Source organism: Acanthisitta chloris, unplaced genomic scaffold (genome assembly GCF_000695815.1).
Source record: "Acanthisitta chloris isolate BGI_N310 unplaced genomic scaffold, ASM69581v1 scaffold18165, whole genome shotgun sequence".
In the NCBI taxonomy this organism is placed as follows: Eukaryota; Metazoa; Chordata; class Aves; order Passeriformes; family Acanthisittidae; genus Acanthisitta; species Acanthisitta chloris.
The window spans coordinates 52,423-71,212 of NW_008674474.1; the positions used below are offsets into that span (position 1 = coordinate 52,423).

The 18,790-nt window shown below is 38.9% G+C and overlaps 1 protein-coding gene across 1 annotated transcript in view; it reads right to left on the reverse strand.

Annotated features, from left to right (window-relative positions):
• Positions 1-18,318, reverse strand: part of DCHS2 (dachsous cadherin-related 2) — a gene marked incomplete at its 5' end in the record, with an annotated part of 41,115 nt that extends 22,797 nt beyond the window's left edge. Inside the window, 7 exons of the mRNA XM_009075362.1 lie at positions 1,451-2,308; positions 3,566-3,775; positions 4,014-4,148; positions 8,419-8,658; positions 9,819-10,659; positions 11,828-11,985; positions 18,219-18,318. Coding sequence (XP_009073610.1) covers positions 1,451-2,308; positions 3,566-3,775; positions 4,014-4,148; positions 8,419-8,658; positions 9,819-10,659; positions 11,828-11,985; positions 18,219-18,318 — 2,542 coding nt within the window. The remainder of the gene's footprint in view (positions 1-1,450; positions 2,309-3,565; positions 3,776-4,013; positions 4,149-8,418; positions 8,659-9,818; positions 10,660-11,827; positions 11,986-18,218) is intronic.
• Between the last annotated feature and the right edge of the window lie 472 nt (positions 18,319-18,790).

The following is an 18,790-nucleotide window of genomic DNA, read 5'->3' on the forward strand; positions in this document are numbered from 1 at the left end:
TTTCCAAAATACTGCAAGTTTTTAGACAGATTGGTGGTTTGATTAATCACTCATCACAGCTTTTTAAAAATAGCCTGAAACCAAAATATTTCCTCTATGGCTAACACAAAAAAAAAGTCAATTAAAAAAAATCACCTTATTGTCTATTTGCAATTTGTTCACTGAAACATCATTAATACTCAGAGCATTATTTTTATCTTAAAATACACTGCTGAAAATTTGGTTTGTAGTCCCGAACAGACACACAGGAAGGAATGGCTGAAGAACCACAGCAGTATTTACTGCAGCAGCCATTTTCACCCTTCATTCTCTATTCTGTTTGCAATCATCCAAGAATACTGATTGTTTTTCCAAAATTATTAACACCTTTCACTTTTACTGATTCCTAATCCAACATATAGGCTGTTACTCAAGATCTAAGAATTCACTAGTCTCACAATACCCTTAGGATATAAAGGTATACTGCTTTCGATTTACTGAGGGAAATTTGAATTATAAAGAGGATAAATTACTTGTTCAAGGTGAACCTCATGAGAAGATGTTTGAATCAAGAATATAGTGCATGTCAGATCTCTAAACACATCTGGCCAATTGTACAGTGGGATTTGTGTGCAGACAAATGTGAAAGGCACTCCTTTCTGTCCCTCATTAGGATGAACCCAGCCCCTAAAGCAGAAGATCCTTACCATATCTATTGGCTGGAGGGATTAACTACTAATATTCTTTGAATGATAAAAAGTAGAGCAGTAATTCTCATCATTATACAGCAGAAACCCAAATAAATATGTAGGCACCTTGTGACTGAAGCTGGTTTGTCTATAGGTAGCATTCAACAGTGCAGGCTCTACCTAAGAGACACTGTAGAAGCCTGTACAAGTGACAACGTACCAACAGCCTCTGAACTTCTCCACCCTCCCCTCACCCCACCCTCCTTTCTCCTTCTGGTAAGTCCAAACTTTAGTAAGGTTTTAGAGTATCTCTTAAAGCTACTACAGTTCATGAAGGGTATTGCAAAACCAAAAAACATCATGTTGCAACTGGTTCCCAACACTCACCTCATCTGAGCTTGTGTGCATTGGCCAGTGAAACAACAAGTAAATGCTGTCCACTCATCATTGGACTCATTGTGCTAAAAGAATGAACCTACTGATTCTCAAGGCTTCCCAGACTGAGGGATATAAACATACTACCTTTGAATAGGGACTTTTCTGTTTAATGTGAGCATCACTGCTCTACATGGGCAGCAAACTCAAGAGCCAGACAATGCCTCCCTTGCTTCTTTTTCATGCTGGTGCACTGGAAAAGGGCAGATGGGTATTTGCTACATCCACATTAACTTTCCCACTGCTGCACAGCAAAAAAGGTTTCCCTATACTATTCATTAAAATTACCATTCCAAAAAGAGGGGAGGTTGGCAACACAAGAACACAACCTGGGATTTCATGCCCACCTGCTGCACTGTTCTCAGGCACGCTTGCCTCGTACAGGCTATGGCTGAATGAAATTTCCTCCTCTTGTTCTTCTGTAAAGATAATAACCATTGCCGTGGCTGTTCGCGGTGAGATACCTTGATCTGAAGCCGTCACTAGCAGCTGGGTGTCAAAGTCCTTGGAAGCCAAGGGCTCCCGAAGAATGATGTCACCTGTCTTCGCATCAATCTGAAATACAGTTTCTGCTGTCATTAAATTAAAAACAATAGCTCCATTTGATCCCAGATCCGCATCCTCTGCTCTCACAGTGGCTACTGTCTCATTCACAGCAGTTTCAGCAGGCACAAAGACCCTGACAGGGTTCTGCAAAAAAACAGGATCATTGTCATTGACGTCATCAACATATACCACAACACTGACAGTGGTACTCCTTGGCAAATGGGTGCTGCAGTCACTTGCTACAGCCCTAAATGTATACTGCGACTTGGTCTCCCGGTCCAATGCCTTTGTAGTAACTATAGATCCTGTTACACTGTCAATAGCAAATGCTCCAAAGGTGTCATCAATGAGGGAGTACATAACTTCACCATTCAGGCCATCATCTTCATCAGAAGCATAGAGGTCCAGAATGACTGAGCCTTCCTCTAGGTCTTCCGTAATGGAGATTTGATACTGTGTCTTTGCAAACAGTGGGTTGTGGTCATTTTCATCCAAGACTGTTAGATAGAGCTGTGCAGTGGAGCTTCTTGGGGGACTGCCTAGGTCATGGCACTCAATTACAAGAGTGAAATTGCTGATGTCTTCTCTGTCTAAGCTACGAGTGATCTGCAGTTTTCCTGAAGTGTTATTTAGTGTGAAGTATTCTCCAACATTTCCACCTTTCAAACACATAAAAAATAAAATGATCACAAACAACTGCTTTTAAAAAAAGAACCTCATGCAAGTGTTGCTATGTTAATTGCAATAACAATATCCAATTGCCTGTGTGCTCATGTACCTTTCACATATTTTATTTCTCTTATAAAAATTAAAGCCTGTATTTGATTTAAATCAGTGGGTGACAATGAAAGTAAATGCACAATGTCATATCAATTTACAAAGTGGCTATTTGGCCAGATGCATGTCTTTTTTCCCAAACCAGCCCACCTTATAAAATCACATGCATCTATGCTGCTGCATGAAGTGACCTCTTCACAACCTTAGTTACAAATTCCAGAAACCTATAAAGCATTGCTGACAATTGTAATTACTTGCTCCTTGTTCTCTTCTACAAACCTGCCTCTTGGAACTCAATAGTTGTGCAAGGTCTTGATTTGAGGGGAGTGGGAAATAAATGTGAATCAGTGAACAGAAAGGTCAGCATTTTTAGTAACAGTGAGTGATATACATACTTTATAACATGCAGACAGACTAAAGGTAATTAAATTAAATATGATAGAGCAATTAAATCAAATATCAAAGAAAGAAATTAATACCAAGAAAACAAAGGACTTCATAACTGTTTTTTCAAAGAAAAATGTGTTGGTTGTTACCACAGTAGCTCTCTGCTTACATTTGAGCTATTGCTGAGATCCACAAATCAAAGTAAGCACTGCAAACCTGTATTTGTACAAAGACATTACAGGAGGCTTTGAGCAGCTGTGGAGCTTACATTGGCATAGTGGACACAGGGAGAATTTGGCAATATGAAAACTATGTGTGACGTTATTAATTGCTGGGTGAAAGAAGCTCTCATGAAATAAAATTAAATAAAGAACCTTAAATAAATAAAATTCAATTATTTCTTGCAGCTATTTTCAAGGATATGTTTACATTCAGTCTTCTACGACTATAACAAAAAGGACAAAATTATGCTTTTGTGATTAATGCCTTCTTCCAGCATTTGGGGGTTTTTTTTGTTTTTTTCTCTTCTGTACTATTTCAAATCCAGAAAGCAGAATGAAAGTATGCCCAGGGAGTGGTTATTAATGCTGACAAAGGGGTGAAAGATCTTTTTTCTTTTACACACACAAGAAGCATGTGGACAAGATGGGAGCTAGGGAGGCCTGGTAAAATCAAGACTGGTCTAAAACTCGAGTACTGCTGTTTATATACTTCCTGATTTATACTAACTAAAATGATGGAGTGTAACTTACCAATTATTTTGTATCTTAGAGCTCCATTATTGCCAGCATCCATATCTACAGCCCGGGTAATATAAACAACAGAAGGCTGTTGGTTCTCTGGGATACAGATCTCAAAGGCAGGAAGAAGAAACATGGGAGAGTGATCATTTTCATCCAGCACCGTGCAGATAACTGTCACTGTGCTTGACAGCGATGGGGTTCCACCGTCTTGAACCAAAACTAACATCAATACAAAGAAAGTAAATTTTATTCAATGGTTGGGGGTGCAACAATAGATGTTCCTTAATAATATCAGAATAGGAGAGTTATTTATGCTATGCAAAAAGCATATGCTCTTCTGTACTGGAAAATCTTGCATCTAATTCAGAAGGCATGAAAAAAAATAATGCTGCAAGTAACACCACACCCACTCTCACTTCCCACTGTAGAGGCACTCATAGATGTTTCATACTGTTACCTTTAATACTGAAAACCTCCTGGGTTTCCCTGTCAAGTGATGCAGTTGTTGTGAGTTCTCCACTGCCCAAGTTCATCTTGAATTTCTCATAACCAGCTCCTGGTAAGATTTCATAATGAAGCAAGGAATTCAGTCCTTTAAAACAGAACAGAAGTGTTAGTATCATACAGCCGCTCCTCACATTCAGGTCTATGGATTTGTCTCTCCTCTCCCTCCAAGTTCTTCTGAATGACAATTCCAGACAGTTCCTGACCAGACCTACCATTTTTATATACTACAGGGATATTAGTCTTTCTCTATGAAATAGGCTAAAACTGTACAGGCTTTTAAAAACCTTTCTTCCAAAGTTGCCTGCCTGAGTTGAACAAGAAATGTGACTCCACACTCTGATTATGGTTATAAAATAATTTCTTTCATATTTCTTCTAGTTTCAACACCCTCCTGAGGAAAGTAGAATGTCACCACCATCAAACTTATAATATTAACTTTAATGAGTGTAGTTCTACATTATATTTGAAGGGCTTGTACTATTGTGCTCTTACATTTTTTTGCAAATTTTCCTAAGTTTCATTCAATCATTCTGTGTTTTTCCAACTAACAATCAGTCTTTTAGTAGGTTAGGGACAGTTGGCACACCTGGAAAACTGCAGCTCTCCTAGTCATACGAAAACTGCTATTCAGATTCAAACACTGCCTGCCTGTTCTCATCTGCTTCAGTCAAGCACAGGACAATCTACACTGGACTTAAAGGAGAAACACTGGTGTGAGAGAAGAAACAGAGCCTACGGTTTTTAACATCCATGACTTCCTTTGTTTGCCTTTGAATAGCTTTGTTAAGTGGTTGACAATGCTACTGAAATTTGATTAAGAGAATTACTACTGTAAATGCATTTGCACCTAAACTAAGTCAAGGGAGGGACATATTCACACAATGCCCAGGAGAAAAAAATGTGTTAAAGAAAATCTTTCAGCTTTCCAGAACAAAGAAGAAAAATCACAGCAGTGAGGACAACCAAGGTGAATGTCTTCAAAGTTTCAGGTCACCAACACACATTTATCTAATCTGCCCATATTTGGATACCCTTCATCTAAACTAAAAAAACATATTCACAGTTCTGCCTGCCTTTATCTATTCTTAATCACCAATATGCTACAGACGGAAAAAAAAAGACACATGAAACTGCAGGACTGATACTATTAGCTTTTAGTCTCCTGCAACTGAACTGCTTCAACACAGTGCAGATGGGTGGCAGATTCCACAAAGGACATTATTCACAGACAATGCTGAAAAAACATACGGATGCCATTCAAGCTGACTATTCACACAGTGTTGAAATGAAAACTTTTAACCCTTATAGAACACAGAAATGTGACATTTTAATTACATTTATTTACCAAGCATTTACTGCCTCCTTTCCCATATCCATCTGTAGCATTACAGTAGCATCAGGAAACAACTGCACACCCTGTCCAAGAGAGGAGCGTGAAGACTCTACACATTCACATACCACGCCACAGCAGCTAGCACATTTGCACTCAATCCAACCTGTTGGTTAATTATTCAGTAGTGCTAGTCACATTTTAGGGGCTGAAATTGCAAACTGAAATGAGAAATAAACTATTCTTCCTGCACAAGACAAGCTGGAAGAGGAGATAAGCTCCTTGCTTGCCACTGGCCGGTTGCAGGGACACGTTTCCCTGCAGGCCAGATGGCAGGGGGGATGCATAGTGCCTGAGCTGCAGCCAGGGAAAAGCTTCAGCCCCTTTCCCTGTTCTCCTGCCACAGCATGGGCAGTCCCTGCACTCTCACAGCTTCTTGAAAGCAGCAGGAGTTATGGCATTACACAGTGGCTATGTCTAGTGCCAACACTGGTGAAGAAGCAATGGGAATCAATGTCCCTCCCAGCCCCAAATCTAGACTCTAGTCTCATCTTTATAGTACTTTATCACAATGACGACTGAATGGCAGTAAGCCCTGCCTTGTAGTCAGTGGTCCCTATCAACCTTTTGATATATTCTCCTAAGGTTCCAGATATAACTGTTGAATCACAGAGGTGCACATCAGCTGAAAAGCAGACCTTGCCAAATGCTAGTTCAGTTCATTCACAGCTTCTGCAAAGACCTACCTCAAGACAAACTCCTGACCTATCTTAAATAAGCTGCTGGTATCTTTGCTTTCCCATGCATATTTTTCCAACATTTACCTGTATCACACGTGTCTTATACACTTGTATTTACTGGTGTTCAGCAGTTAGATGTCAGCCTGGCAGGGGGTGGACGTGGAGGGCTCCCAAAGTGAGGCAACATAAAGATGCAGTAAGTGCAGGTCTCATAATGTGCAGGAGGGAGTTAGCTGAACAAGATGTTTCATAGATATTGATGTGAAAGAAAACCATTACAAGCAAAAATTTTAGTTGTGATTTCTCACAAGAAAAAACTATCTTCCTTTCACAGAGAATGAACTCGAAAGAAGAATAAAACAAAAGGTCGATGATGGCTGATATTGTTAATAAAACTGATTCCTCCCAGTGGTCAGACAGGGAACATACAAAGTGAACAAATAACCATGATGGGAGAAAATCCTCCACTGAGACTATGCAAATATTACTGGGACGTGGACTGCAATTTAAAGAGCATACAAAAATAAAGTAAAAATTATTATGTAAAAGATAAAGTACACCATAAGAGGAGACATCTTAATCAAGAATGATGTTTAAAATGTAAGAAAAGTGAGCACCATTATATTTACATGACTCTGTCACAAATCAAATTTTCCTACATTATGAACATCACTTCAGTATTTGTTTGTAACAATACCATTACACACCCATGACATGGGGCCAAATCAGGCAAATCTGAGAAAAAAGACCAAACAGAAGAACTGTGGTTACTGGAAAATGTGCTTTCATTAAAAAAAAAAAAAGACAGGAAGGAAACATCAGCCACAACAGTGCTCCAGCCCAAAGTGTCTGCACAGGCAGGCGCATGCTGTGCCACCCAGTACACTTGGAATGCTCTTCCTCTCCACCCTGCCAAGCCACCCCAGCTTCCTCCTCCTAGCTGCTCCCAAAATTTCCCTTCTGCTGTATTTCCCACAATATGTGAAACAAGTATAAGAGATGGAGAAAGGAGGGAGAGAAATTCAAGCAATTTCTCACTTTTCTCTCTATTATCTTGCAAACCTTTCTCTTCAAATACCATTTTTTTATATCATGTGGCTCACAAAAGAAAGAAAATATTTGAAAGAGTGAGATAGAGGCAGACTGCAGCACTGCTCAGCTGTCATGAAGATAATCATAGACAGAGATACTACCATTCCTAATTTCTAAATACTTTACATACTTGTGGAGAAATGTCTTTTCTATATAGCATCTCTACTAAGCTCACATCAGTCTTTTGTAATCCATATATGCTCAACATTAAAATGACAACTCTTACTAAACACAGAAAATTATTTTGCTAACAAGTTCTATTATCTCCTTTTTGGATAGCACAACCATACACAATTCTAAAGATGTACAGAAAGGGAATCCACAGTAAAAAGAAAGGAATTCACAGAGTTGAGACCACCTTTGGGCCAAGTGCAAAAGTATTGTGATATTTAATTCTCTTTCCAGATTTTATCTTTACTGCAGACCACAGACTGCATAGCTAGCTATTCCAGCACACAGGCTACCTGTAACATCATATGCTGTGCATTTCAGATTGTTCAAAAGTGCAGGTAGTTGAAGTGAAGGAAATTTTTTGTTGCTTAGCAGATTCTCTCAGATGTAGTCCTTACCTGTGATTCACAGAGCAGATGAACCACCCCCCTCTTATTAATCTACTCTGTGTATGTTTGAAAAGCAGTGCATTAACATTCTTTTGCATGTAAAATCCTATTTAAAATCCAGAGCGTTTCCACCATCCCTTCACAGCTCGACTGGTTGGAAAATCTTGGATGACAGTGCCCCTCTCTGGTCAGAAAAGTTGAGTGCATGTTTGCTGGTTCTGGTACAAAACCAGGACTCTTGTCTAGTGAACTGCTTTAACGCTACTCAAAATGCTCTGATTGAGAGCAACAAAATGTTTACATATTAACATCAACTGAGCTGAACATTGTTTGCTGATTTATAACCAGAGCATGCTGATCCTCTTCACATGAAAGTTACAATATGCTGTATCATGCAAGTGCACATTTTACATTTAATATCCCAGTCAGGGCTGAAGCTACTGCAGAGTGCAAGACAGAGTACCCTCGAGCCCTGAATAAAGGTTAAGAGTCTGAACCAAAAGCCATGCTTTGAAACTCAAAACTCGTATATTACCTTGGCAAAAGCACAACAGCTGTACACACCAGGCAGCAAGATTGGATCGGTCTACTTACGGACCACAATCACATTAATAGCAAAAGGACATAAATCACCTGCATCTCTGTCCATAGCCTCCACTTTTATGACAAACTCCCCTGGATCTTGGTTTTCACGAACTGTAGCCTTGTAAAATTGCTTCAGAAACATTGGGGTCTCATCATTCACATCAAGAACAATGACAGTTAGAACCTGCGTGGCAGAGAGAGCTGGGCTGCCATCATCAAGGGCCATGACTGTCAAACTGTAGCGTTCCTGAATCTCACGGTCCAGAGACTGGGCTGTAGTTAAGAATCCTGTTACGAAGAAAGAAGATATTAAAAAAGTATTCTGGTCCAGGTTAGGATCCCAGTTGTTCCAGCACTCACTGCTTTAATGTAGCATCACCATGTCACTGCCCAAGGCTTCCAGGCTTTGAAGTCCTAATTGGCCCAGAAATACTCCTTTGACAACACACCCTCAGGGGTGACCTTACTGCCCTCTACAACTACCTGAAAGGAGGTTGTAGTCAGGTGGGGGTTGGTCTCTTCTCCCAGGCAACAAGCAGCATGACAACAGGGCACAGACTCCAGCTCTGCCAGGGGAGGTTTAAGTTGGATATTAAGAAGAGATTTTTTACGGAGAGAGTGGTCAGGCATTGTAATGTGCTGCCTGGAGAGGGGGTGGATTCACCAACCCTGGAGGTTTTCAGGATGAGACTGGATGTGGCATTAGTGCCATGGTCCTAGTAACGATGGTACGGTGGACTCGATGATTTTGAGGTCTCTTCCAACCCAGTTGATTCTATGATTCTAAGGGAAACTGGGATTAATGGAAAATTCAAGTGAAGTTCAGAGATTCCATTTTGTTTAACCTTGGGCTTAACTTTTTTTACTTTATTTAACTTAAACGTTTGTCTTCTTTTGCACAAAAGTTATGCAGTTAGGAGCTCAACAAATCAGTGTGAGCTGCATCAAATAATGGATTCAAAATCAGAACAAGAACTGGAAGATATTGCAACTATTAGGGTGATATTTGCATTTGTATAAAAATGGCATAATAGTCATGAACCAGAGAATTTCAGAGGGCTGAAGAATGAAATTTATCAGAACTTTGAGCCTCTACTGAATATGTTCCACCCACAGTGTAATGCACACTCCTTGGTCTTGACTTTGCCTTTCCTCATGCATACATATTGTAATAGATGCGTGTGCACATGCTTTAAGTATTCATCATGCCAAAATCAGAATGAAGTATTTCACTTCACACATATTCTTCCCACCTTCCTTAAGACACTATTGGAAGAGAGGCCAGTGTACCCACACAACATAGTAAGTGTAATCACTCTTGAGAACAATAAGTCACCTAGGTAGAGTGCCATAGTAACATGGTATTTCAGAACTGCATTGTATGCAGTCCTAAATATTAACATGAGAAACACAGCACAAGAAACTCCAGAGAACAGAAATTACAATACCTGTGATTTTATCCAATATGAATGATTTATTTTCGTTGCCTGAAAGAATGTGATATGTAACTTGACCATTTCTTCCCTCATCAGGATCCTTTGCAATTATGTGGTGTACAAGGAAGCCCATCTCCACATCCTCCATGACATAAGAAAGAGGTGAAGACATAAAACTGGGACTGTTGTCATTGATATCTAAAATAACAATTTTCACAGCCAGGGAATCCAGTCTCCGATCAGTCACATTTATTGCCTGGTCTGTAGCAGACACTGTAAAGATCACAGAACGAGTAATTTCCCTGTCTAGTGGAAAAGCTGTAGTCAAGGTGCCATATGAAGGGTGAATAAAAAATGGATTTTCAGTCCTGTTATTCATTTCTAGGGAATACTGTATTTTGCTGTTCAGAAAACTGCCATCTCCATCTTTTGCATGGAATGTGTAAACCAAAGTGCCAACAGGTACATTTTCCTCTATGCCAATCACTACAAAGTCATCTTGAAAATACGGAGAATGATCATTCTTATCTTCTACATCGATACTTAGGAAGACGGTGTTATTCTGTGGGGGATTACTGTTAAGTTCCTTTATAATAACTTGCAAGAGAAAGTGTGAATCTGTTTCATAGTCAAGCTCCTTGGAAAGAAAAATGTCTCCTGTCAAGCTATCTATTTCAAAATGAACATCATCATCATCTTTAGCAAAACTGAAATGTAGTTTCCTGTTAGTTGATAGATGATTGTCAGGCCACTTCAGAGAATTCAACACTTGTGCAGGTTTAAAATTTTCAGGTACAACAAAGTGCTTGAAATCTTGAGAGAAGCCAGATCTCCCATTGGGAAGTGGGATTACCTGCAATCAAAACACAAAACCTGCAATATTTTCCCACTTTTATTATGAATACTGTAATAAAAATTGTTTTCCTTACTTGAGAGTTTGATAATTTATTATCTGTGAGTATTTGTATCATAAATATGCTTCAACATCAGAAAACACACTCAACATTCTACGTAAGAGTTCAAATAGCCCTTGGCCAAGCATCCCATAATTCTATCCTTCATTGATACTGAAAAAAAAAAGGACGACTGTCTCTCACTCTCTGAATCACAGAGGTCTAAAGACAGACAACTTGAAGACTGCTATCTCTGCTCCTACTCTGAAACACTTCAACTGTCCTTCTACATAGAACAGCATCACCTGGACAAATGTGACAAAGAAAGCATGGGACATTATGCAGTTTTTCAGACACAAACAGAGAGCTGGATGTTTTCAAGGATTGTTTATGACATTACAGGATTTCATTCATTATGGATTGCTGCAGTGTTCCAAGTTAATGCTTTAAAATGAAAGACTCTCTAACTGTGGGAACAGCATTTGCCTTGTCTTGACTGAAGCATATTTTCACAAGCTATCCAAAATTAACCATCTTTTGGGTGACTTGAAAATAGCAGCCTCAGTGACATTCAGCATCTGATAAAGGAGCACACAGGTGGTGTGGACAAAGCAGCCCTACTGCAGCTAGATGAACAGCAGGTGGCTGGCTGTGGAATGAGCACACACTGGCTGTCACACTCCCATGCAGAGCAGCCCTGTATAAATCAGCACAAAGGAATGAGATATCCCTATACAAAGTTACAGAGACAGAATTTAGAAAAGAGCAACATAGTAGACAAAAAAAATCTACTCTCTCCCCCACTTTCAGTCCCTCTTACTAACTGATTTTCTTTCTGCCTACCTGATATTTTCCTTCTCTTTTCCAGTGTTCACAATGATTTCTTACTAAAGCACAAGCATAATCTATTTCCAAGAAAACCCAGAATGCTGTTGTGTATTCTTAACAAATCAAAATGAGCCTGCCTTCTTATTTCCTCCCTCAACAGAAAAATGGCTGAAGAAAAATACCATGAGACAAGGTGCTTACAATTTTGAACCTCTTCCTTTCTTCAGTTTATTTCCCTAAAAAAATTAAGAAACAAAGCATCTAACATAACTGTTCTATCTGTACAACATAAATAAGTACCTGGATATAAACAGCAGCATGTCCTTGAAGCGAAGGGGTCCCCTGGTCCCTGGCTGTGACCACAATTCTATAGTCTGATCTTTCAGCATATGACAGAGACCGAGTTGTTCTTAACTCTCCACTGACAGCATCAATCTGGAAGTATCCTATATCCTCTTCTATGGGGTAGAAATGGATATGTGTTATTGCAAAACAATTCAGCTTGCATCCAGGGTAGTGAACATTCTAATGAACAGTGAAAAACAGCAGGACCCAGAGGAAAGGAATCTGTTGCACTCATTTGGATTTCTCTGGCTTGTTTGGTTCACCTCTCCTTTCTTCACTGAATACATAATTATTAAACCACCTAATCTGGATTTAGAAAGCTACAGAGAGAAATGTCATGGAGTATTAAAGCAACTGCCCAATTTTGTACCAACATTACTCACACCAAAGTGAGTGTACATGGTGTGTGCATCAGGAGAGCAACAGATGTCCCAGGATTGGTTCTGAAATTTCCAACCTTGGCAGGCAGGGCCAAAGGAAGAACTAAGTCTTAGACTCTGAACTGGCATAAAGGGTCAAGCATCTGCTGCTGGCTACACAGCTGGCTCCTGTCTCTCGCAGACTGTGGGGGTCAGTCAGATACCATAACTGCAGTGATGCCATCTGCCCTGCCTATGCTCTGAACCAGGAGTTAATTGGGGGTAGCTAAAATCTTACAGTAAGTTGTTGCAGAGCAACATGTGAATATAGGAAATTATGCTTACATCCTTCATCAAAGACTAGTGGCATTCTAATAACAAGCAAATTTTAATTAAAATTATTACTTGCAGCTACATCATATTAGATTTATTCTAGAGTTGCAAAGAATAATTCTGTGATAGATGAGTAAATAGCTCTTCATGACTTAGAATCTTAAGAATCATTTTAGTTGGAAAACACCCTTGAGATTATCAGATGGAACCCTTAACCTAATACTGCCACGTTCACTAAACCATGTCCCTCCGTGCCATACCTACATGTCTTTCAAACACCTCCAGGGGTGGTGACTTCACCTCCTCCCTGGGCAGACAGTTCCAATGCATGACAACCCATTCAGTGAACAAAGTTTTCCTAATATCTAATCTAAACATCCCCTGGCACAACTTGAGGCTATCTTCTCTCGTCCTATCAAGAGACCAACAAGAGACCAACACACACCTCCCCCGTTTTCAAGAAATGGAATAAAAATTACTCAAACATTTTTAGGAAAATGGGAAAGTATCTATTACTTGGTATACCTTATCAGAAACTGAGAAAATCAAAATTATTGTAAGTACTTTTCTCTTAAAATACTATGCAAACAGGTCTTTGTTACGTGAATTTTTAATAAGGTGTGCTAATGGGTTAACAAAGTCATGCAGCAAAACAGCTGCTATTCTAAGCAACTGTGGTAAAAATAAATTCAGTGCAGATGTAGTATGCAAAATACCCATAAAGAACTGTATTTCCATAAGCACCTAAGTGAGCATGAAGCTGCTTATGTTCTCCAAATCTGCACATGCAAATTTGTTAGCTGCACATATAGATCTTCATTTTTTTATCCAATAGGTGTTCATTTTTGTCTCCAATCACCTCTTCTGCAACTCAAAAATACTTGAAAATATACCTATAAAATTTGAAAAAACAGTGTCAAACTAGTTAAAATCTGGTTTTCACGACGAACAAATAGGAGGTTTTTTTCCAATATTGTTCTGCTCTTTTCAACCGACTAAGTATAGGTTCTTAATGCTTCATGAGTCCCTTCTGGCTTGAGTCCTCCTGTCTGGAACATAACCAGAAAATTGCCAAGGAAAGAAACAATATGTAGAGACAATTGTATTGAAAGAGACAGTCCTGCATTTTGCATTTTTCATGATAGTTTTGAAATATTAATGCTACTATATTACTGTTTTCATAAATAGCTTTTGGTTACTTTCTTGGTTTAGGTCCCAACAGTATGTTCACATTCACAGATATGGTATTTTGTTCCATATAATGTTTCACGACACAAAACCCCACCTAAGCAAAAGGCAGAGGAGATATGAAAAACAGAACACATAATGCAAATTGTATGCATACATTTTCAGCATTTTGCTAAAACTTACATTTAAATAACTGATAGGGAGAACTAACAAGAAAAAGGAAACAGTAAACAAAAGTGCATGAAAACTGTTCCCTTCAATTTTCTGCCAAAATGGAGCTACAGTTACCAAAGTGAAACAAAAAATAAGAGATAGGTAAAAAATAAGACAGAGAACAGAACCATTATAGGTACATAATTGCAATCTGAGCATGAGACTATGAGGATTCCCCTTTGCTTCAGCAGTGATGAGTCAGTGTGTCTTAGCATAACAACCACCACGTGCTCTTCTATATTGAGTGACAGAACATAGATAATTAAGCACCAATTAAATATGTGTCAGTCACAGAGTTACTGAAAGGTTGAAGCTTATTTGATAGGGGAAAAGAATGGTCAACATCTATGTTTTTGAACAAAATATAAGAGCTGGTCAGAAAAGAAATTATTAATAGTGTTATTCACTAGAGACTACAATTCCACTGAAACCCATATACAGCATGAAACAGTCAGTTTTGTGCATATTTGGTGACAATAAAAGTAACAAAAAATATTGGAAAGAGATATTGTATAGAACCAAAACCCCTTGAGACTTCCATTTTGTAAGTGTTTCTTATTTAGACTTTTTATCTGGTACTGCACTACGAATACAGTCAAAAGTGAAGGGTCTTATTTCTATTTTTCTGGTATTTTTATTAGTCTATTTTTTAAATTTATTCATAAACAATTTTAAAGTATAACCATTTGCTTGTGAATCAGAAAAAACTTCAAGAAAAAAACATCCTTATAAAATGGATTTCCCTTCATCTACTGACAGAGAAATCAAACTTTTATACTACATTTAGTAGCTAAAGTAAATTTTCAATTTCTGGATTTCAAAAGCCTAGCTAAAGACAGATCTTGCTTTTCTACTTATTAATAGATGACATGCAAAGAGAAGAGATCGACCATTTTTTAATACTTTTGCCCAAGATTACCAGGGGCAAGTGCACATGAGTGGTAGCTTCCTCACTTTTTAAATACTCCTCTATCCTCCTCCTCATTCCTTTGGAAGTTCAAAGTGAGAAATGAAGGAAAATGTGGCTGTAAGTTTTACACTAATAGAGCACGTCATTCATTGCTCTAAAAGCTCATGTGCCCTGCAATTCCTGAAGCATTTGCTCAGCTTTCATCTCCATAAGACACCTGAGTTAGGCAACTGCTGCTTGCATCATACATCCTAAATATGTCCTTTTGCATATGAGGAGAAAGGGAAGAATGCATACAAGAAATGGATAAGAAATAAAGAATCTGGAAAAAGCAGATGAAGCATAGGACAGAGAAAAATCGAATCTCTCAATAACTACACTAGTGACTCCAGTCTCTTTGTGTGCTTGCAAACTAACCTGCCAATAAACAGATATGCTTTTACAATCAAATTTTTCACTTCTGCCTTGCCCAGCCCATTGGCCAAGCTTTCATTTACATGAGATTCTCCAAAGCCCAAGCACTTTTTCAGCTCAGTGCTCTCAAACATGATGACAGAAACTGTAGTTTAAGACCAAAAGAACGATGGCCTGAGAAACCCCAGCCAATGTGTTACTGTGAACTTTGGCAGAACATTCAGGCCTTCCAGAGACTGGCATATAGGCAAAATGGCCCAGAAAGCAGACACAAAGTAACAGTAGAGGTTTCTCAGCTATTAATGACTCAGTACACAGTGATACTTAGCTATATATTTTGACCTAATTTCCTGAAGAGCTGTATCTTTCCTAGGTGTATCTTTTCTAGGTGTTAAAATAATTAGTACCATCTTACTCTCCTTTGAGACGAAGGAGAAGTTGGTTGTCTTAACAGAAAAGTGGAAGGCAATGCCATGGCTCAAAAAGAACCAGAACATGATGGGGCATCTGCCGAAACGAAGCCCTCCGCAAGACTAGGCATGCTCCCTGCATGTGGCTTGCAATCCACTCTGGAAAACAAGTATTTGTTCACAGACATACATACAACACTTGCCAACTCATGTGGTAGCAGTGTAAATTAGAGTTCTCCTAGCACTTGTCTGGTCAAGTGCTAATGTTGTGTCCACATAATTGGTCCAAATATAACTGTAAAAGCATCTGCTGTGCCAATACTAGTCTTAACACATAAAGCAAGAGTTTATGATGCACTATAAATACACAATAATTTTGGTTATAAATAGTATACTATATCCTATTGACACTCATAAAGAAGGCCAAGCAAACCACCTCGCAATCACCAGCATCACTAAGGTGTAGTACGCACTGCTGGGATTCACCTCCCTCTGAATTAGGTTTCTCTTTCAGGGAGAACACAAAAGTGGAGGTAAGGTCATATGATCATGCACTTCCATACACATAAATGTTTAAGGATGATTTGTTTTAATTTTCTAGGAAGAGGGAGGGATATTGTGAAGGAAACATTTCCCTGTAGTCTAAAATTCATCTAGTGTGTAAACCTCATAGTTCTTTTACAGATTTTTCCTTGTGTAATTTGTTGGCATTTGTCATTAACCCCCTCTGCACAGCTTAATCTATTGCTGCTATCCTGGCATTTCTTTAAGATCTCAGGAACATTAAAAATTACCCTGAAACTCTTACAAGCTTAACAGCTGCCACTGACACTCTCTCTTGTGGCAGTACTGAAACTGCAGAAAAAAAGCACTGGGCTGCATGCAGTCCTCCAATTAATCTGCTTTGTGTTCAGCAAATACAGCTGTAAATCATATCATATTTCTTCTTCATATTTTAGTACTGAACAGTGTCCCAGAACTAGAAAATACTATTTTAAATATAAACCAGGCAAGAACTTCAGCATGAAACAGAAGACCAGATGTTAAAGGCTGTGAACCAACTAACAACAACAACAAAAATTAGTATCAGAGACGCTCAGCTGTTTCTGGATTTATTTATCAGGAAAACATCTAGTTCCAAGGCTGGGAGGGCTTTTTTAGTTGTTTGGTAGGGTTTGGCGTGGTTTTTTTTGTTTTCTTTTTGCTGCTGTTTTTATCCTTCTGTCCTTTCCAGATACAGCTTTTGCAAGAGCAGTCATATTTTGTGTTGCTAGTCATTTTTTTTTAAATTTGAACTCTTACTTACTCCCTCTGGGGCTCTACAGTGAAGACAGCAAGAAAATCTAACATGTTCTTTGAAAGAAGGGGATATAGTTAAGATACATGAACAGGCAGAGAGCTCTGAAAAACACTTCCTGGTTTGCCTTGCCATCACACTTCAAAGAAAGCACTGTGTACTACTTATTCCCTTTTTCTCAAGAGGGATCATTTTGTGCAAAATATTCTTACTCACAATGCAGAAGTCCAAGACCCCTTCCAATTCTCTCTGGAAGAGGTAGTCATTTGTATCCAAATTAAGGGAATCATAAATTTTCTTGCTCTGATGAACCAGTATGCACTACATACAAATTAGTATAGAGTACAAATACCAAGCTTAAAAGGTATTGATGAGCTTAATCTGGTAGAATGGAACAGGTACTATATGAAAAGAAATAGTTCTCTTCCTGGTAGATCTTACTGTTTTGAATCAATAGTGAAGCAAAGCAGGAAGAACAGACCTGTTCTCCTCCCTGGTTACAGATGTTCTCACTTTTATGAAAGTGCAGCAAGTGGTATGCAGCAAAACCAGACCACATCTATTCTCTTACCAGTATTAATGCCCCAGTCCCACTCATGTTCTAATTTGGGACTGCTCTGTTAATAATTTCACTACAAGCAAAACTGGATCCTATATCTTACCCCAAAAGTGAACTACTACATGTAGTAATTACAGGGAAAACTAAAGAGGAGGTGTTTTAAAGTGGCCACGCTATGTCAGATTAACACAGTGCTAAACAAAGGGTGAAACATGAACTAAAAACCACAAGCCTCATTGTTTACACAGATTATTTGCTGATCCCTCTGATTCCTGTCTGTCTCAGACTGTCACAAACTGTTTTCTTAGCAGGATAATTTTCAGTTGGTCATGGGAAGAGAGAGATCATCTTTCCTTCAAGATGTTAAACAACTGACTGAAACACTGAACTGTACAGTACAAGATCACAGTTCTAACCTTTTCTTAGTGCTATTTGAACACTCTCTGGCCAGCCACAGAAGCAATCAAACCCCTGGGAAGACGGGGCAGAGGGGGAAAGGAGATGCTTCATAAGACACATGATGGTCCTGATTCCTATTTACACAGGTACTTTTATTCTAACACACACAAAACAGACATAAAATCATGTATGTATACATGGCACCTCTAAATATCTAGTTATATTGATGCATCTTTTCTTATTAATAACACTTTAAATTCTTACCTGGTTCTATTGAATATAATACAAAACCATTGTTTCCAGAATCGAAGTCTTTTGCAAAGATGGTGATAATAAATGTCCCTGATGGCTGCCCTTCCAAAACCTGTCATCAAGCAGTTTAGAAATAATTTGCAATTATACATGGTTAATAGTAAATCTTAAAATGCTTTGCCACAACTCAAGAGTTTAGCTGTTGTTCTATTTTCCTTTTCAGTAATATTTACAGTCAGTGTAAACAGCATTTCAGGAGACAGGTAAATAACAGAGTTCTAGCAGTCCTCTGTCAAGTTCTGTATAGATTGCTAACTCAAACATCTTTAGGACGCTTGCAGCCCAGAAAGCTAACCACATCCTGGGCTACATCAAAGTGTGGCCAGCAGGTCAAAAGAGGTGATTCTCCCTCTCTACTCTGTTCTTGCGAGACCCCACCTGGAATACTGCCTGCAGTTCTGGTGTCCTCAACATAAGAAGGACATGGAACTGTTGGAATAAGTCCAGAGGAGGCCACAAAGTTAGTAAGAGGACAGGAGCACCTCCCCTATGAGGGCAGGCAGAGCAAGTTGGGGCTGTTCAGC